The 22,048-nt window shown below is 37.9% G+C and overlaps 1 protein-coding gene across 6 annotated transcripts in view; it reads left to right on the top strand.

The window, feature by feature from the left end:
* The window catches only part of GRIK2 (glutamate ionotropic receptor kainate type subunit 2), a 733,451-nt gene that overhangs the window by 324,801 nt on the left and 386,602 nt on the right, over positions 1 to 22,048 (top strand). For all 6 annotated transcript variants that reach the window (XR_011388963.1, XM_017345301.3, XM_051855437.2 and 3 more), the window contains 2 exons: positions 4,717 to 4,770; positions 8,809 to 8,982. Coding sequence is in view for 5 of the 6 variants with exons in the window: in XM_017345301.3 (XP_017200790.1) it covers positions 4,717 to 4,770; positions 8,809 to 8,982 (228 nt within the window). In the remaining variant the exon portion in view is untranslated. The remainder of the gene's footprint in view (positions 1 to 4,716; positions 4,771 to 8,808; positions 8,983 to 22,048) is intronic.

Raw genomic sequence — 22,048 nt, 5'->3', positions numbered from 1 at the left:
GGATTAACCTATTGCGCCACAGTGCCAGCCTCTATAGAATTCTTAATTTTTTATTTTCTTTTGAGTACACAGACTTGGATAGTCCTCTCTTCCTGGACTGAATAGTACTTGGTATCAGTGACCAAGCTTTGTTCTGCTTTCTCTAGGCTTCTAACAAGTTTATAAATGATCAACTGTCTGTGCTCTAAAGAATGAACTGTAACTGACTTTGCCAACTGCGAGATGTGAATACTCAATAACAGAATTTGTTTTCTGCTTCATATTGGATTTATCCACTTTTTACACTTGTTTTCTTAGGTGTAATTGGTTCTGTTTATGAAATGAAAACAAAATTTAATATATGTGACAGATAAAATACAAATGTTTAACAAATTTAGTGGATGGGATATCAAAACAAAAATAATATGAGAATATGAAAGTTTAGATGAATTCAGAGTGACATTACAGAATGTATGCTCTGAGGTTAACACTGGAGGAACACAGATATGGTGATTTTTTAAGCTTACCTGGTTCCAGATTGCATTTTTCTCACATTTGGAGTTCAGTTATTATAAAACTCAATTCAGAAATAATGGAAATAGCTTCCTTCTAGTACATGCAGCAGTATATTTAATAGGGATCTATTTTATGATTTAGGAAAATTTATTGAACTTACTCAACATTGGCTTATCTTGGAACTCTAAAGAGATGGTATAAGAGTTGAATAGCAAAAACAGATGAGTGTTCAGCTCATTGGGCTTCACTCAAAATGAGTATTAAAATACCCAGAAAAATACATGGATTTATTCAGGTTCACCTCATTTGTTTAATTTATTTGACTTACTTAAACTGAGCTTTTACTAAATATTGATGAACAGTGAATCTGAAGCTGCCTGAATACTGTAAAAGTGAGTAGAGTTTGGGGCTGACTACATTTCCTTTGAGGTCAGCTGAGTGTGTACTTATTGATTTACATGCCTCAATAGCAGGTGGTTCCATCTCCATCAGATTTTCTACAGAGAATACCCCAGGCCGGAGCCAAGACAGTATTATGAAACACTTCCAAACCTGAGAGCAGGAATTGCATTTGAAACCCCCCAAACTTGGTCCACTCACCTAACAGGCATTTACTAATGACCAGGTGGTGAATAAAATAGGGGAGCCAGGCATCTATTGATTACATATTGAAGTTGGGCCTGAGACATGCATGTTCAGCTCATGTCCAAGTTCCTGATTGGTCTGCAGCACTCATTGTCTTCCTTTGATTGGTTGGTGACATTGAATTCTTTAGGGACTTTGGATAATGATCAAATAGATTCCAGCGAGTTTAGGGGCTACATGCAGATGGTAGTTACTATTTGGTAGCAGGCTGGGGTTCCTAGAACAGAAATCCCTAAAGACACTGCCAAACATCAAGCTGTTAACCTATAGAGGAAGTAAATGACCACATGTGTCTGGTGAATGGGGACATTCTAGAGCTTGCTATATTACTCCCTCAACTCAGGAAATTAATTTTAGTAAGTGGTAGATTTGATTCGCAGTCATAAACATAGAGGAAGACAACTTTAAGATAAGAGAGTGAGGCTGAGAGGCTGTGGTAGGTTAGGACCTGATAGTTATGTAGTATTTACATCCAAGGCACTGTCTAGGGGTCTGGTTTCAATGTTCTGAGGTATAAAACCTCAGAAGGCTATTCAATCACAGATAAAACAATAATAAGCAACAACTTCAAAGACTAGACAAGCGCATATGAAAAAACTTCCAGCCTGAAAAAAATATAAAAGCAAATGCAAACAAACTCATATACCAACAGGAGAAAATAGAATAAAACTTAAAGAAAAGGTATAGAGGCCTCCACTGCCTCCACTCTCATTGTTAGCCTCGAACAATGTACTTTACAGAATTAACCAGAAAGATAAACTGGCTTTCATAATGGCCTATGTTAATTTGTCATAGAGCAGTGCTAACACTAGATAAGCTTAATGTATGATTTTTAAATATTTTGATTTTGAAAAATTAATTTGTGCTATTTCATTCCAGCACAAATTTTCCATTGAAGTCACCCATGTTATTTGTGTATAAAAAGATACTGATTTTATTCTTTTTCATGTGGTTTGAGTTCAGCACACAATTCATTGAGAGGTAATAGCAAGACATGATGCTACAATTAACAGGCCCAAAACAACATTTTTTTGTTAATTATACTGAAAATTATTCACTAATCTCTCAGAAGAGTATTCTTGTTGTCCATTTTTATAAATAAGTTTAAAGCGTTGGCACTTAATAAAAAATAACCAGCCTTCTCTATTTCTATTAGCTTTTTTTAAGATTGTGCATCGTAGCTTTTAATTGATTTTTGTTTGCAAAGTCGAAGGCTGAGAGTTTAATGAAAGCCACAAACAGATTCCAGTTATCCTGCATAGATACATTACTTCTCAAGGTGATAAAGAAGAAACCTGTGGCCATTACAAAACATCTATGTCCTAGGCAAACCACTCACTGCCCCATCGTCTCCTCACTCCCTCCCATCCCTGCCAACAAATCAAAATTGTATATACCTGAGGTGCACAGGTTTTAAATTATCAAGCAGGACACAGGAATTTTTTTAGAATGCATAAGTCCTGAATGGAATTACATCTTTGGGATACAAAATACTTTCAATTTATAAAGTGGAGTAAATCATATTCTAATCCAAACTCTAACATATGGAGACACATGTCTAATCACCGTTTCACAAAATTGGGCAATTTATTTATTTATTTATTTATTTATTTATTTTATCCTAGTTTTCTCACTTGTAAAATGACTATTTCTTTCAGTTAATATTATCTGTATTTCTAAAGCTATGAACTTCATAAATTATAAAACATTGACAAGGATAACATCCAACTGTTACTGAGTGTTTCTTAAAGTGGGAACCTTTTGTACATAGCCATTAGAAACAATGAAAGTCTTTTTACAACAATAGATAATTATGCAGATCTTTGTTTAATAAAAGAAATTGCCTCATATTTTCCTTAAGATAAGAAGTACAGGAGTTCCATTGCATAACTTAGTGGCTATAGATAAGGTTAACAGAATGTATATTTCTCTGTCCAAAAAAAAAAAAAAAGAAAAACCTAGAAGACATTTGAGATGTTTTCAACGTAAACTGGAAACTATTATGTTTAGTGAAATAAGCCAGTCTCAAAAAGGCACATATATATTTTCTCTGAAATGTGGCAATTAATATAGGATACAAAAATGTATAGGAATGAAACAGACATTTACAATGTGATTGTCATTTGTAGCCCTTGTTTATAGTCCTGTGGAATTTTGGTCTTCCTATTTTTCACTTGTTGAATGATTATGCTTAGTGGTGAATTAAGCCTGTGACTATAGAGTGGGTAAAAATTATGTCTTTGTAAAAACTGATGAAAGGAAGAGAGCAGAGGAAGAGAAGGGGATCAGGGAATGGAGGAAGAGGAAGAGGGAGGGAAGTATAGTTGCCTTCCTGGAACTATACCTATGAATGTATGAAATCTGTTCTGTTTATAACAGGAACTACTGAAAGAAATGAAAAGAAACCTTATCTTACAGAATTAAATGGATTATTTATATTAAAAAGGTTAAATGTTTAAAGAGATCAATATATTTACCCTGACTGTACATTTTTAAAAGTTAGAATGCTCTTGGTTTATGTAATAATTTATCTTCAATATATTATTTGGTGATACAGCTTATAAATTTCTTTTCTTTGATGTTACCTTTCATGAACTATAGTTCCCCCCCCTTTATATATTTATTTGTTCAAAAATTTTCAATGTCTCTTCTTAATTGAAAAATTCATATTGTTGAGCTACATTTTTTTCTACAAAATTCATTAATGCTAATACGTGCCCATGATACTTTTCTGAACATAGAATACATAGGGCATATTTGGGGCAGCTACTTAGTGAGTTTATATAGTTACTGACCTGTGAGAGAGTATTAAATATCCGGAGAATATATATTTCCTACTAGGAGTTCTCAATTCAGCTTGAAAATTTATTGGTTTTAATTATCATTGGCAATTGCTATTCACTGATTAGCTATTTCAAAAGCATTCTAAAATTTCAGGGGAGAAAGTGACATGGACACTTCTTATCACTTCAAATTCTAATCTAAGGGTCCTTTTAAGATTGATAGTCTAAATTGATGAGAACTATGAAAGAGTGAAACAAAATATAGTAATTTGCAAGAAAAATATTTCTTTACTTACCTGTACTTTTTGAGGAGACTGGTATTTTACATTTCCTTCCTAAGGAATTGTCTCTAAAGTGCTAAAGAAAATACCTATTGGTGATGATCTTTGCCACACTTTTTTCCTGAGTAATACTGTTCACCAAAATAAAATGGCATTCTTCATTAGGACATTTGTAGTTAAGACATTACAAATATAATGAACAAGATGTGCTAATTTGGCTTTCCTGTCAAATTTAATGACTCCTTTAGTATGTAAAGCCCTAAGGTTTACAATTGCAAACATTCAAATAATAGTGTTTCTAGTAAGAGAATTACTTTAGAAATTCCTTCAGTAGCCATTAATCTTCTTTAACTACTAGGAAAAGATTTAGTTTAGCCCAATTTTGATATAACATGAGTAGTGTAGATTGATTGTTCATTATATTCTACAATTTTGTTCTCATGTGCCTTATTGACATAATGTATTTCGTATAATGTGTACCTTTAATAATATTGATCTTTTTTATTTCTTAGGCATTAGCTATGGGAATGATGACAGAATACTATCATTACATCTTTACCACTCTGGTAAGTAATTGATTAAAGCATAAAGATAACACTCTATGTTTGATCATGACTTCTAGGATGAAAAATGTGTTTTTGAGTGAGAATAGCTAATATAGTGAGTGATACCTTTGTAGTCACTTTATTGTATTTTTATAAGACCCCAAAAGAATTAGCATCTGAGAGAACTAATAATTCTTGTTGTGAAGCTGATGATTTTGAATCATATTTCAGATATAAATTCAAATTTGTATATGCTTTATTTTTACATTTCTTCAAATAAATTTTTTTAAAGACTTATTTATTTATTTGAAGTCAGAATCATACAGAGAGAAAAGGAGAGGCAGAGAGAAAGAGAAAGGAATTCCATCCACTGATTCACTCCCCAATTGGCCGCAATGGCTGGAGCTGCACTGAATCGAAGCCAGGAGCCAGGTGCTTCTTTTGGGTCTCCCATGTAGGTGCGGGGCCCAAGGACTTGGGCCATCTTCTACTGCTTTCCCAGGCCATAGCAGAGAGCTGGATTGGAAATGAAGCATCCAGGACTTGAACCAGTCCCCATATGGGACGCCAGAGCCAGAGGCGCAGGAGGTGGCTTTAACTTCTGTGCCACAGTTCAGGTCCCTCAAAATGTTGTGGGAAAACGGTGCTGGAGAAATTATGGTTACCTCAATGCTTTGTCCTACATGGAAGAAGAATTTCCAAGCAGATGGCAAATAGATTTAAAAGTATTTGTTAGAGTCAAAGGCCTTTAGCCAGAACATTATGGAGGGGGGCTTCCAAGAGGGTAATAGATCCAAAGGGACTGGTGGCAGTGGGCTTCTTAAGTACAATTTCGAAAGAAAAAAAAAAACAACTTGACAATCAGATTGGCATTCAGTTACCAGGCAGGGACAAAACCCCATCAAAAGGCCTCACTTATAATTCTCCATCCTGTCTATCCTGCTAATGTTGGGTAGGTAACTTGTTTTCACAATAAACTGTGAGCCCAGGAAGAGCTCCCTTGCTAGTTTCATGGTAAATTTGGAGATTCCAAAGAAGGGAGGGTGGCCTGTTTCTTCTGCTAAGAATAATATTTTACACCTTAAATTGCATTGGGATCCCCAGACCATCTATTAACCTATCTGACTCCTCACATTCCCTCCTTCCGAAGATGGAAACCCTAACATCCGTTAGGGGGAACTGGACGATGATTGCTCTGGCTCCTTCATGCTGAAAAGGGGTGTCTTTGGGAAGGGGAGTCAAGTCAGGGTTGCAGCAGGAGGTGGCTTCTCAGCAGAGGGTGACTTCTCCAAGGGGATGAAGTGCCAGCTTGCAGACACTGCTTCCCTTGGAGGTTTCATGTGCATGGCCACCTAGTATTTTACTTTTCTAAGTCCATAGAAAATGAATCTAATAAGCAGTTTAAACTCATAGGATCTAAAGCCAAGGACAGAGTCATTATTAGAGGCCCTAAGAAAAGAGTCACTTTGAAAAGCACTTTAATATTATAATGAGTTTAAAATTCATTTGCTGAAAAATCATGATTTAGAAAAACACAAATGCTTATATAAAATCTTTTTTATACTCAAATGATTTGGATGTCAGGTTTTTTTACTAGATTTTATTGTTATGGGTGAAATGGCAGTGGAGAAAATATTGTTTAAGTTCTTTGTTTCACATGGAAGAATTTTCAAGCAGACAAGGCAAAGATTTAAAAGCAAGATTCATGTAAGTCGGAGACCTCCAAACACAGTGGCATGATGGGGGCTCCAAGAGAAGCAAAACTGGAAGTGGCCAGTGACACTGGGGTTTTTAAGCACAATTTTGGGGAAGAAAAAAATACATATCAGCTTGAAATTCAGTTATAAGGTGGGAAAAAAACCCATGGAAAGACCTGATTTGCAATCATTTTACCCTGTCTGGCTTGCTAAAGATGAAACAAAAGAGCCATCAGAAATGTGGGATACCTAATTTGTTTTACAATAAACCGGTAGCTCAGAAGGGTGGAGTCACCCTGCTATTTATTCACAAGATGAAACTGGAAGCCTCTAAGGAATGTGGCTGGCACTGTTAATCTTGCTAAAGGTAACTTTTGGGGAAGCAAGCATTTTGCACCTTAATTTCCACTGGGGCCAACTTGACTGCCTATTAATCCTTCTGACTCCTCATAATTTGTTTCTAATTTTTGTGTCCCTACTCACATTTCAATGTCTTTTGTGCCTGTCAGTAAACTGATAGTTCATTAACTGTAAGGTGTCTGGCACGCAACAAATCTTCCCAGGCAGACGAATCAATTAATTCACAGGCTTTTATTGGGGTTCCGCTCCTGGGCGAGGTTCCCGGTCCCAACAGAGCAACAGTGGGGGCCGGGGAAGTCGCACGTCAGAGATTGGGAGAGCTCCTTTTATAGATTCAGGGCATGGGAGTTAAGGGTTGAGGTGGGTCTGATCCTCATTGGTTGACCTTTAGGCACCCGCAGGGACCTTGACAAGGACTTTCTTCCCCGGAAGTAGGCCTCTCCATTCCCGGAAGTGTAGGCCTTCCTTCCATGTGGATCCCAAAGCTATCATTAACAGCAGTGTTAGGGGAAAAAAGATTTATTTTTCTCAACAATCAAAAGATTTATATTAAAATCTCTATAACAAAACACAGATTAACAAGATAAAATCATTCAAATTTATTTAATATAAATTGTATATGCTGTGGGAACCTTTGGAAATGAACACTCAAAGAAATTATGAAATTATCTATATTATTTGGTTTGGTAAAGAGTGGACAGCTGTGTAGATAGATGATTAAACAAAGAGGATTAATATCTAATGGTAATAAACTGGTGGAGAAAAGGAATCAGTGAAACATGTTTTTTTCATATTCTTGTTGGTCTCCAGGCTTAGAACAGACTCTCTCTGGAATTAGAGACTTAGGACCTACTTTCAAGCAATATGGGTCAGGAAATTCTTTTATGGCCTGCTTCAGAGAATGAAGGTGGGAGAAGGTTAGAGAGTAACCTTCTTGCTTCTGCAGTTTTCTCAATTTCCTTCCCTTTAAAATACTCAGTATACCAAGGCACATATTTAGGATAACATATTCTGAGCTCCATCACATCTCAGATTCCATCTGTTCTGTGAAGTTTTCCTTGACAAAAAATGAAAGTGACCTGTCCTGTTACTGACTTCTATCATTTCTACTTTGATCCTTTAGTATATATTGCCTTTTTAACCCATTGAATACATTGTCTCCTTGTCCATATTGTAAGTACTGAAAAATAAAAACCTAAAGATTTATACTGTTTTTTGCAGCACAGCTCAGGCTAATGCTAGTTACTTTTCACTGCATTTTATTCCTGCTGTCTAGTTTGTATAACAGTATGAGTTAAGTCAAGATGTGCACTGGGCCAGTGGTATTTATCTTGCCTTGCATCTCAATGTTGTCCATAATATCTGAGGGTTCACTAATGCCAGCAAGAAAAAGAGTAAGAGTCCCATGTGTTGCACACTCTCATGGTTACAACCGATTCCCTCAATAGGGATAGCCCTCTATCTTCTGGGAAAACTAAAGGGCAAAGTAAAAACATTCAGGGTATGCAAACTGGAAAGAGTGACTTTATGATAAAGTTGCTGCATAGGGCATAAAACAAAGAAACGACAAGGTATTTGCAACCAAAAAGGGTTGTCTTCTTAACTTTTTCATTAACTTTAGTTACATGCCACATTTCATGACTTTCCTCTTAAAATCCAAAAACTTTGACAAAATAAGACTTCTAAATGGCAATAAGAAATCAAGGAAGCAGGCACTGAAAAATACCTCTGATAGTTGAAGGTGGAGAAGAAAGCTTATGCAAGAAAAGAGTGTGTGTTCCATTGGTTTAACTTTAATACATACATTTGTGTATGGAGCATATTTATTTGTATTGCAAAATCTGAAGACATCTATGAAAACCTTGGTGATTTGTGATGCTTAGCATCACTTGAGACAAAACAATGTTAAGTATCCTAAAGGAAACAAGAATGAGTGATTTTCGATAATGCACGCCTATGAATATACTTTGTTAATGGTGACACAGTGAAATTTGTCTTTCAGGATCTCTTCGCTCTTGATGTAGAGCCCTACAGATACAGTGGTGTTAACATGACAGGGTTCAGAATATTAAACACAGAAAATACCCAAGTTTCTTCCATCATTGAAAAATGGTCGATGGAACGGTTGCAGGCTCCTCCGAAACCCGATTCAGGTTTGCTGGATGGATTTATGACGGTATGAATACCCACTTAAAGACTAGTTTGTGTGTTTCTAAATAGTATTGCATAAATAACTAAACCTCTGAGTCAATACCTCAGTTTAATTGTTTGTCAGTAAAGGCATGGTATTAGAGCTTCTATTGCAAATAATTCTATTTATAATTTTCTAAATCAATTTCATATGACAAATCTACATTTTCATTCAAGAAGTACAACCATCATCAGTATTACTATATTACAGGGATTTCTATCAAGTTAATTGGCATCATATATAGAATAAAAGAGAGACTGAACAAAAATTAATCTGAAAGATACACTTCTGACTCTTCATCATATCACACAAAACTCTTCCCCTGAGCTTACTTGTTCTCTAAGGCTGCAGACTCACCAATAGCCACATTTATAATTTTCAAGTCCTGGCTTAATTTCCTTGAAACTGTGTTAATGCACTAACTGTAAGAGAAGGATATCTTCTTGTATAACTTAAGTTGTTTTTACCAATGCTACCAATGAAAATCTAACACAAAAGGCACATATTAATTTTAAACTTCCTAATGGCTGTGTTAAAAGCATTTCACTGAAAAGACAGGTAATTATCAATGTTTATAGTTTGTTTATTTAAGCTACTATATAAAAATACAATTCTTTAAAGTGGTAGTCAATGTAAAAAATTGTAACTCAGATATTTTGCATAGTATTTTTCCACTAAGACTTTCTATGTTGCTATGTATTTGACATCACATTTTTTGTTTCATATTAGTTATAGTCAGATAAACTTGCTTCATCACTAATTATGGTTAGTGGCTAACTTGTAGGCTCATCCAAATTTATATTATACCATTTAAACAAATTATGAATACCTTATGTATTTTCATTACATAGATTGTTCTGCAGACCAAATTATTACTAAAATCAGAAAAGGGTTCATAATTTGGATAATATTTATATATCTCAGGTCATAACCACTTGGTTTTTTAAGAAATATATATTTGTATTATTTATTTGAAAGAGTGACAGAAAGATGGAGAGACAGAAAATAAAAGAGATCTTCCACCCACTGGTTCACTCCACAAATGGCCACAACAGTCGGAATTGGGCCAGGCAAAAGCCAGGAGCCAGGAACTCTATCGGAGTCTCCCACGTGGTGTCAGAGACCCAAGCACTTGGGCATCCTCTGTTTCTTTCCAGGCTCATTAGCAGGGAGCTGGATGGGAAGTGGAACAGCCAGGACTCATGCTAACCTCCAGTACGGGATACCAGAATCACAAACAGCAGCTTAAGTCACTGTGCCATAACTCTGGCCCTAGAGGGTAACCTCTTAAGGCATCAACTTCCTAATGGAAAAAAGTAAAGACATTTTGTTTCCTTTTAGTGAGAAAAATAATCTACTAAAATTTAAAGTATCTTATATACACATCCATTTTTAAAATAAATAAAGGGAATTTTATCCCTTTTCATTCAAAGAGATAGTTGACATCTTCTAATAATTTGGTCTTAACCTAAGAAACATTTGAAAGTCTTTTATAAGTAAACATAATTTTCCAAAGTAATATATATTTATAATAAAATACAACCTAGAAAGAAAATTACAAATATTTCATTTTACTACCAGATTGAAGATAATAAAACAAACTTAAAATAACTATTTTTAATTTAAATGTATATGATCCTTTAAGCTGTTATTACATTAATATGTATATTTTTATATATTCTTTCTGCCTCTCCTATGTTTCTTTAATTTCAAAAGGTATCAAAAATATTATTGAATGATTTAGTAAAAGTAAATCAGTAGCGACCCACTAGGCTAATCCTCCGCCTTGCGGCGCCGGCACACCGGGTTCTAGTCCCGGTCAGGGTGCCGGATTCTGTCCCGGTTGCCCCTCTTCCAGGCCAGCTCTCTGCTGTGGCCAGGGAGTGCAGTGGAGGATGGCCCAAGTGCTTGGGCCCTGCACCCCATGGGAGACCAGGAGAATCACCTGGCTCCTGCCATCGGATCAGCGCGGTGCGCTGGTCGCAGCGCGCCAGCTGCGGCGGCCATTGGAGGGTGAACCAATGGCAAAGGAAGACCTTTCTCTCTGTCTCCCTCTCTCGCACTGTTCACTCCGCTTGTCAAAAAAAAAAAAAAAAAAGTAAATCAGTAGAGATCATGGCAAGCTTAACAGTTTTATACTTTAAGTCTTCCATTGAAATATCCAAACAGTAATGTGCCTCTTTACATGTGAGAATTACAAAAATTATGTAGTTTTACTTTGATATTCTCTCTGTAACTCTACATGTGTCTGTGTGACTCTGTAAGTCATTCCCTGAAATGAAGTACTCCCTAAGTTGCAGTAACTTAAATGGACTACTGAAAGAAAGATAAATGCAAGGGAAGGTATAGTAACTTATTGCAGAGTAGAGGCTTCTGGAGAAAATGAAGAATATGGAGAAGGAGAAAAGGTGTTAGGAAGCATACAGGCTTGGGTTCTCTCTTTATAGATAGACATGAATCCTTTCCTCCCTTTAAACAGCGTGATTTGGACAGAGTACATAATGAAAGGGGAAAAAATGGATAGATTAGAAAAATTAGCCTTTTTGTTAAAAATTCTAAGCATTGCATATAGATCATGAATTTTGAAATTTTAAACGTTCAAAGCAACACTTTTCCCTTTGGTTTAGTGCTAGAATAATTTTCAAGTGACATCTTAAATAAGAAATGGAAAGTTCTCACATAGAAGACATACAGTTTTATTGAAATACTTTTATTAAAGGATCTGAAAACTGTAAAGATTTTCCTAGAAAAGTTATATGAGAACACTTTTTTTTTTTCTTTTGATAGGAAGAGTTGGTGAGAGAGAGAGAGAGAGAGAGAGAGACAGAGAAAAAGGTCTTCCTTCCATTGGTTCACCCCCAAATGGCCACTATGGCTGGCGCTCTACCAGGCAGATCCGAAGCCAGGAGCCAGGTGCTTCCCCCGGTCTCCCATGTGAGTGCAGGGCCCAAGCACTTGGGCCATCCTCCACTGCCCTCCTGGGCCACAGCAGAGAGCTGGCCTGGAAGAGGAGCAACCGGGACAGAATCCTGTGCCCCAACAGGGACTAGAACCCCGAGTGCCAGCGCCGCAGGTGGAGGATTAGCCTAGTGAGCCACAGTGCCAGCCATGAGATGTTGGGGTCTTAAGCCTGAGGCTACCCCCTGACCAGCAGGGGCAGCACAAGCACTCCCCAACAAGGCGTATAGGAGAAGTAAGGTCATTGGGTTAACCACACCGCAAGCACCTGTGAGTTCTGTTGAAGCAGGAACTACTTTATTGAGGAAGTGTCCAGGCTTATAAAGCTTATGAAAGACACGTGCAGTAGGGGAGCCAATCAGCGAAAAGGTCAATCAGGCATGGGTGGACCATGCACAGGGGCATCTTAAGCAAAGTATAGGGATCATGCACTTTCCATGTGTCTGGAACTAAAACGGACCTATCCCTGCTGGTGGTCTGATCTTATGTAGCTTAACTGCAGCTGCTGCAGACACACCCCTCGAACATCCGCCAGGTGCCATATTGTAATAGAGTTTTTAGGCAGTGCCCAACATTTCCCCCTTTTTGTTTTATATATTAAAGAGAGAAAGAGGAACTGAGTGGAGAGTATGCCTGTCTTAGGTCTTCCCCTCTGACTGGGATAGTCCTTTAGGGAGCGTGTCTGTCTTAGGTTGTCTCCCTCTGGGGATCTTACCCGTCTTTGACTACTACTCCAGCTGTTAAGGGCTGCGCCAGGGGATCTTACCAGTCATTGGCTACCACCTCAGCAACTCAGGGTATGATGTATTATACCTCTACATCTTGGCAGTGGCCATGGGCGGGTGTATAGGGTTCCCAATCTGGTACTTAAAGAGCGGCACGGTTTTTGAAGAGTGGCATATTGTTGTCAGACCACCATTAACTGGACCTCGGTGATGCAATCTTAAACAAATTTACAAGGACAATGGAGACCAAGGGGCCCACAAGGGGGAGGAGATAAGGAAGCCATCCCCCAAGGCCCAATCACAGGTAACTAGAGCTTCTTGGAGGGTCTTGAACTTGTCCTGAATGGATGATCCAGTTACAATGAGGCAGAGTCCACTATGGTCTTTTTATGCCTGTAGGAGAAAAGAAAAATTACTCCTCAGGAGGGGGTCCTCCTGGGTGACCTTCTTTGGCAAAGGGGAGATATTTAAGGTTTCTCGCAGGTACCCAAATGGGATTGGAATTCCCCTGAGGGAAGACACATCCAAATCCTCTAACAGCACTTATCAGTGGGCCTGGTCCTTGCCAGCATCCTGTTAGTGGGTTTTTCCATTTTACCCTAACCGAAAGGCAGGGTACTTGGAGGGACCAATGTTTGTGAAAGGCTGACAAGGGCTGATGTTTCAGAAAATTTAAAATATTTAAGGTGAGCATGGCCATTCGTATGTAGCTGGTCTTGTGGGGGTATGATTCTCCCTTTTTTATAAGTTGGTCTTTTAAAATTTTATTTTGTTTTTTGATGATTGTTTCTACTTGTGGGTTGTGAGGAATTTTAGTAGAGTGTTGAATTATTTTACATCTTGGCAGCACTTTTAATCTAAACATCTTGATTGGTTATTATCTCGGCTAGATGAGAGATATATCTTTTGACATCTCAGGGGCCCTCTGGAGATACCAACAGTTTAGAGAATTTAGAACTTTGATTTTTAGAAAGTCTGTTAAAGGTGCCAAGAGAACTTAAAGTATCTGGTCAAAATATAATTTCTTAACATTCTGAAATGATAGCCATTTATTTAGTTAGGGTGATTTTAACACTTTTACACCAGATTTAATTATAATGATATTTAACATAGCTTTTTAAGACAGTTTTTTTTATTAATCTAAACTTAACAGAGACAGTAAACAATAGATTACCTTGGCAGAACATGAATTTTAAGTCTCTTGTTGTCGAATAAACCAGAAATAAAAAACCTTAAACATAAGACTTAGCACATGAAATCATCACATAACCAATTAGGCTGACACTGTTAAAAAGAGATCTTACAGTTTTTGCAAAAACAGATCTGTAAAAGAAACAAGTTTAAAGCATATCGAAGACATGTAAAATGAGCAAGCGAACCAAGCAAACTGAAGGGCATTTGTATTAGCCCAATTTTCTTAACCAATCTGTATCGGCTTACTTTAACAACATAAAAGGCTTGTATACACAGAATTTACCCTCATTTTCATAAGACCACTCTGGCTGGAAAGCAAAAACATGAATACAACATAGGTCTGACATAATTTACCACATTTTAATACACTTTGGATAATTTGAATTGACTCAAACAGTTGTACTTTAACAAATTTAGAGTCTCATCCTTTGAAAGTTCCAGGGAATCCACTGGAAGTCTCAAAGTTGGAAGACTCGGTTTAGAATTTAAAACTGTTAGAGTCAAACCATTTAGCCAAAAATTAGTGCGTTTAACCTGAGCATTTTAACCAAGGTTGTGGGCTAGATCTGATTAGGGTTAGGTAATCACTCAAACATTAAAAACAGACAAATCCAATAAAACATGAAACCTTCCAGACACATGCAAACTCTCATCAGATAAGTCAGCTACAACAGCACAGAAAAGAGCTGATCATCAGCGTAGGAGCCCATTGCTTAGGACAGGGAAACATCTCTCTCGAAACAAAGTGGCAGAGAATGAGAGACTCCTTTAGGCCTGGAGGAAGTTTCATTAGCTGCAAAGAGAAAGACCCATCAGGTTGGAAAGGGTTAATGGATTAAGGTTTTCACTCCCTTAGGTAAGGCCAGTAGTAGCCAGAGGCATTTTCTCTCCACCCTCATGTTGAGAAGAGGTATTGAATTGGAAATGGGGAGAAAAAAAAAAGTAGCCCTAGGGAGGGCTTTCCTTAGAGATATCTGGCCCTGCCTGCAAGGGTGCAGCAGGCCACGTTGACTGGAAGAAAGTGGTCCCCCATTTAGAGCGAAGACTGCGCACGCCAGGGCCTAGTAAGACTGGCCATGGGGTTGGGTAGGCACGCTGTTTACAAGATGGTGGCAGGCGATCCAAGGGAGGGAAATACCCATCAAGGGTTGGCCACATGGGAGGCACTAGGCTGAACTTCCCCTTTGTAATTGGAGGCGTGGAGGGTTGAGGCAGCTCTGAGCCTTTAGGGGTTACCACCACACCAGAAGACTCTACCTTAGTTTCAACTCCCTCTGGGGATTTATTAGCGTCCTGACATTCCTCATCAAAGGCCACCCAGCTCATCTGTTTCATATTAAATGGCTTAGGTGTGCAAGATTTTTTGTGTGGCTTTAAGCCTTGAGTCTTTAGTACATATCTCAGTGCCTTAGGTGCTGGGTCACCAAACTTAGCAGGAGACTGCCCCATCCTTTCAGGGATACCTTACCTCCAGAGCCTCCCTTAGCTGCCGGTACTTTCACTTTGGCTGGAGTCAGTCCTTCTTTGTTGGGGTCTTAAGCCTGAGGCTAGTCCCTGACCAGCATGGGACTGCACAAGCACTCCCCAACAAGGCGTATAGGAGAAGTAAGGTCAACGGGTTAAGCACACAGCAAGCACCTGTGAGTTCTGTTGAAGCAGGAACTACTTTATTGAGGAAGTGTCCAGGCTTATAAAGCTAATGAAAGACATGTGCAGTAGGGGAGCCAATCAGCGAAAAGGTCATGCAGGCATGGGTGGACCATGCACAGGGGCATCTTAAGCAGAATATAGGGATCATGCACTGTCCATGTGTACGGAACCAAAGTGGACCTATCCCTGCTGGTGGTCTGATCTTACTTAGCTTAACCACAGTGGCCGCAGACACACCCCTTGAGCATCGGCCAGGCACCATATTGTAATGGAGGTTTTAGGCAATGCCCAACAGTGAGAACACTTTTAAAACAATTGGCCTGAAGATATTTGGATAGGCTATCTTTGGTAATATTGCTTATCTAAAATTGCTTATCTAAACAATATTGGTTATTTAACATATTAATTATTTTATTTTTTTAATGAATAAAACATGAACAAAAATACTTTGGAAGTAAACCTCAGATTTGTCACCAAGACAGAAAGCGCTTTTTTTCCCCCAAATTGGATGCAGGTTGACTCATTCATTTTATAATTTCTTTCTGGAAAATTGGTATATATTTAAAAATATTGCAATTACATAACATTTTACAAATAATACAATACAAATAATACAATACAAATAAGACAATACACATAATAAAATAATTCCTAATTATAAGTAGTATATTATCATAAAAATAAAATCAATATCATAACAATGTTAAAATCTTGGTGTATTTATGCCTTGTGTAAGTATCCTTTTTCTTTTCCATGTAATATTATATTGTAAGCATTTTCCAAAGTCATTAAAAGTTTAGGAAAAGAAATTAACAGGCTGTTCCTACCATGAATGGAGTCAGGAAATTAAGAAGATTCTAGTTAAAAAGAAAAAGAATTATAGCTTTAGCAATATGACATTGGCAAGGTTCCCTTCAGTTAATTCATGAGCTCCCAATGTTTATGTATTGTATATTCTTTTTTTTTTCTCTATGGTCCCATAAAAAATGGAATTATCAGCAAAGTCCTTAGTGCTTGTAACAAGACCTATTATTATCAGTATCATTGTCATTTGTCAGGATGTAAAATCATAGTGTTTAGATTTTCACACCATTTTTGAATGCTTGAGCTATAAAAGGAAACCATGAATTTTATTCATAAATTTTTTTGTGGTTGAGTTAGCTTCTTAATTGACCTCTGGGATAGCTGTTTGTCAGCAAAATGGCCATTGAATACAAGACCATTTCTCCTGCAGTTGCAGTTTCTTCCTCTATGATCTGGGGTCATCATAAAAAAGACGATAATGTCAGCAGCCCAGTAAAATTTTGATCTTCACTTGGTATAAACCCAGCCATGGAACCAACTCATAAAACACATACAAGCTTGATCTAGGGAAAGAGGAAGCATGCATAAAAGCCCAAGTTCTTCCTTCACTTAGGAGAGACTTTTCCTTCTTTAATCCATATCACTCTTTTTTTTCATCTTTCCTCTATTCTTGCACACAGTCAACCAGTTACTGTTCTAAATATGCCAGACATGCATTCTCTATTAAATGTTCACACCTCTTCATACTTCTGCAACCATGGAAGCCTCTTTCTCTGAGACCCTTTTTGTCCTTGCATCATTAGATGACATTTTCCCCAGACCTCCTGCCAGACACTGTCTGCCTTCCTTGAGCCCTGTCACTAAAAACTAGAAATTCACTTTTTGAACCCATTAGTGTGTGAGGATGGTTATGTTTCTTTTTTTATTATTATTATTTTTTGACAGGCAGAGTTAGACAGTGAGAGAGAGAGACAGAGAGAGAGAGTCATAGAAGGTGAGAGACAGAGAGAAAGGTCTTCCTTCCATTGGTTCACTCCCCTAATGGCTGCTACAGCCAGCGCTGCACCGATCCAAAGCTAGGAGCCAGGTGCTTCCTCCTGGTCTCCCATGCGGTTGCAGGGACCCAAGCACTTGGGCCATCCTCCATTGCCCTCCCAGGCCACAGCAGAGAGCTGGACTGGAAGAGGAGCAACCAGGATTAGTACCCGGCGCCCCAACCGGGACTAGAACCCAGGGTGCCGGCGCTGCAGGCAGAGAATCAGCCAAGTGAGCCACGGCGCCGGCCAGTTATGTTTCTTATGATTTGTTGAGCTTACAGCAATCTCAACTTGAGAGTGTATCTACTTTAAATTTTAAACAATTTAGCTAGATCCAAGAAAGCCTTCTTAGTAGACTCCAACATGGCCATGAAAATTAGTACAAATGTACTAATAATACATCCAGTGGCCTACTACATATCAGTAGCATCTGTTCTGCATTGATATATAATACCATACATATGATTGATAATATACATTTTTATACAAATCAGTAATTATTATAATTTGGATTCCTATAGGGAGATCACTGTTAGAAATTCAAACTATGCATTTGCATTTCCTTTTGCTCAACAATCATTAAACACTGTAAATTCTACTGTAGCAATATCTTCCTTAACTACATCCTTCTTTTATTCCCAAGTTATGCATTAGTTGAGAACCAAAAGATTTTCTGTTTGCTGTTTCGATAGTTCCCTCATTGAAGTCCTACTCCCTACATCTCACCTTACATGCACCTTCTTTGTAGTGTGATCTTTTCAGAATTTTACTCATGTCCACTCATCATTTACTAAATGAAATCTGAGCTCATTTGCCAAGCCTTCCGTGATCTGGCTACAGCCTATTTGGCTAGCTCACATTAGACTACCTCCCATTCCATCAAGCTGCAAAATCACCCTATATGTGGTATCTCTTATCCCTTATCTTCCATTTAATTGCAAGATGTTCCATTTTCTAAATTACCTACCTCGATTTAACTGTATGGTTTATTTTTATTCATAATTTACTTTTCAGATTATTTTTACAAAGATTTATTTTTTATTTAATTAAAAGGCAGAGTTACAGAGACTGAAAGAAATTTTCTATCCGTTGGTACACTCCCCAGATGGCTATAACAGCCAGGGCTGCGCCATACTGAATTTAGGAGCCAGGAGCTTTTTCTGGGTCTCCCATATGGGTGCAGGGACCTAAGGACTTGAGCCATTCTCTGCTGTTTTCCCAGGTGTATTGGCATGAAGCTGGATCAGAAGTGGGGGAGCCAAGACTTGAACTGCCATCCATACCATTCTCATTTTCCATCAAATTCTTGTTTAACATCTTTGTTTAACATGATTTTTTAAACTTTTATTTAATCAATATAAATTTCCAAAGTACAACTTTTAAATTATAGTGGCTTTTCCGCCCATAACCTCCCTCCCACCCGCATCCATCCCATCTCCCACTTCCTCTCCCATCCCATTCTTCATCATGATTCATTTTCAATTATCTTTATATACAGATGATCAACTTAGTATATACTAAGTAAAGATTTCAACAGACTGCACCCACAAAGACACACAAAGTATAGAGTACTGTTTGAGTAGTAGTTTTACCGTTAATTTGCATAGTACAACACATTAAGGACAGAGGTCCTACATGGGGAGCAGGTACATAGTGACTCCTGTTGTTGATTTAACAATTGACACTCTTTTTTATGATGTCAGTAATCACCCAAGGCTGACAAGGCTATGGAAGGCTATGGAAGCTATGGAAGCCTCTTGAGTTCACTAACTCCGATCTTTTTTAGACAAGGCCATATTCAAAGTGGAAGTTCTGTCCTCCCTTCAAAGAAAGGTACTGCCTTCGTTGATGCCCTGTTCTTCCCGCTGGGACCTCACACACAGAGATCTTTCATTTAGGTCATTATTTTTTTTGGCAGAGTGTCTTGGCTTTCCATGCCTGAAATACTCTCATGGGCTTTTTAGCCAGATCCGAATGCCTTCAGGGCTGATTCTGAAGCCAGATTGCTGTTTAGGGCATTTGCAATGCCATGAGTCTGCTGTGTATCCTGCTTCCCATGTTGGATCATTCTCTCCCTTTTTAATTCTATCAGTTAATATTTGCAGACACTGGTCTTATTTATGTAATCCTTTTGACACTTAATCCTATCTTTTTGATCAATTATGAACTGAAACTGATCACTTTAACAAGTAAGATGGCATTGGTACCTGCCACCTTGATGGGATTGAATTGGAATCCCCTGGCACATTTCTAGCCCTACCATTAGGTGTAAGTCCTAGTGAGCATGTGCCAAACTATACATCTCGTCCCTCTCTTATTCCCACTCTTATATTTAACAGGGATCACTTTCCAGTTAAATTTCTTTCTTTCTTTTCTTTTTTTTTTTTTTTTTTTTTTGACAGGCAGAGTAGATAGTGAGAGAGAGAGAGACAGAGAGAAAGGTCTTCCTTTTTGCCATTGGTTCACCCTCCAATGGCCGCTGCGGCCGGTGCGCTGCAGCCTGCGCACCGCGCTGATCCGAAGGCAGGAGCCAGGTACTTCTGGTCTCCCATGGGGTGCAGGGCCCAAACACTTGGGCCATCCTCCACTGCCTTCCTTGGCAACATCAGAGAGCTGGCCTGGAAGAGGGGCAACTGGGAAAGAATCCAGCGCCCCGACCAGGACTAGAACCCGGTGTGCTGGCTCTGCTAGGTGGAGGATTAGCCTATTGAGCCGTCGTGCCGGCCCAGTTAAATTTAAACACCTAATAATAATTGTGTGTTAATTAAAGAGTTCAACCAATTATATTAATAGAACAAAAAAATACTAAAAGGAATAAAGTAGTAAGTTGTTCCTCAACAGTCAGGACAAGGGCTGATCAAGACATTGTTTCTCATAGTGTCCATTTCACTTCCACAGGTTTCCTTTTAGGTGGTCAGTTAATTGTCATCGATCAGGGAGAACATATGATATTTGTCCCTTTGGGACTAGCTTAATTCACTCAGCATGATGTTTTCCAGATTCCTCCTTTTTGTTGCAAATGACTGGATTTCATTTTTTTTAACTGCTGTATAGTATTCTATAGAGTATACATCCCGTAATTTCTTTATCCAGTCTACTGTTGATGGGCATTTAGGTTGATTCCATGTCTTAGCTATTGTGAATTGAGCTGCAATAGACATTAAGGTGCAGACCGCTTTTTTGTTTGCCAATTTAATTTCTTTTGGATAAATTCCAAGGAGTGGGATGGCTGGGTTGTATAGTAGGGCTATATTCAGGTTTCTGAGGAATCTCCAGACTGACTTCCTTAGTGGCTTTACCATTGCAATCCCACCAACAATGGGTTAGTGTCCCTTTTTCCCCACATCCTCTCCAGCATCTGTTGTTGGTAGATTTCTGTGAGCCATTCTAACCGGGGTGAGGTGAAACCTCATTGTGGTTTTGATTTGCATTTCCCTGATGGCTAATGATTCTGAACATTTTTTCATGTGTCTGTTGGCCATTTGGATTTCTTCTTTTGAAAAATGTCTATTGAGGTCCTTGGCCCATCTCTTAAGTGGGTTGTTTGTTTTGTTGTTGTGGAGTTTCTTGATCTCTTTGTAGATTCTGGTTATTAATCCTTTATCTGTTTCATAGTTTGCGAATATTTTTTCCCATTCTGTTGTTTGCCTCCTCACTTTCCTGACTGTTTCTTTTGCAGTACAGAAACTTCTCAATTTGTTGTAATCCCAAATGTTAATTTAGCTTTGACTTCCTGTGCCGCTGGGGTCTTTTCCAAGTAGTCTTTGCCGGTGCCTATATCTTGCAGGGTTTCTCCAATGTTCTCTAATAATTTGATGGTGTCAGGTCATAGATTTAGATCTTTAATCCATAATATGATATTTTTGACAGTAAGAAACAGATATATGTCAAGAGACAAAATTATATCAAATTTCAGCATAGATCTAATTAACTTCTGTCTTGGATTCATGAATCAGGATGAACTCCATTCTATAAAATAGAAAATGAGAGCTCACTGTGGGCAATGGCAGAACAATGGGTTTTGTAAAGTGAGGACAAGAAAACAGAACAATGGGAAGAAGTTGATTAACATCAGGTTCTTTTCTGTAAGGATTAGAGAGGACTTATGCTCACTTGTTAGACAGAAATCTCTTATTTGCAGGGGAAACCAATCTATTTTTATATGTATCTGAGTATGTAGTATTTAACATGAGATACTTCATTTTGGTTTGTTCTGGTCTGTTGCAGCCTAGTACAGGAGTTCAGTCCAAAACAATGGCCTATCATGTTTTTTGGTTAACACATACAATATACATGCAAGGGGTTTCACATCACTTCTTAGTATTTTGCTGAAAAATATGTACCAATTTACATTAACATGAATTTTATAACTGCTGGTGTTATTCTCTTTGTTACCACAGAAAGAATATTTTGTGGTCCATAACCTAAGTAAATATGGCAGAAATATTTGTGGAAGATATTTGAGAGTGCGTAATAAAGTCATAAGCACAATATCCATTACATTTATTTACAATTGGTTTAGCAAATGGTAAAAAGACATGAAGTATGAAATGTGAATACCAGAATAGCACTGTATTTCTTCATTTTATATATCTATTAATTTTCTATGATGCATTAAGCTGCAAGTTAAATCCGAATATAAATAATTGAGATGACCTTAAACTCTGCATTGTTTCATTAAAA

This window comes from Oryctolagus cuniculus, chromosome 5 (assembly GCF_964237555.1).
Source record: "Oryctolagus cuniculus chromosome 5, mOryCun1.1, whole genome shotgun sequence".
Taxonomy (NCBI): domain Eukaryota; kingdom Metazoa; phylum Chordata; class Mammalia; order Lagomorpha; family Leporidae; genus Oryctolagus; species Oryctolagus cuniculus.
This window is presented reverse-complemented; position numbering and strand designations above follow the sequence as displayed.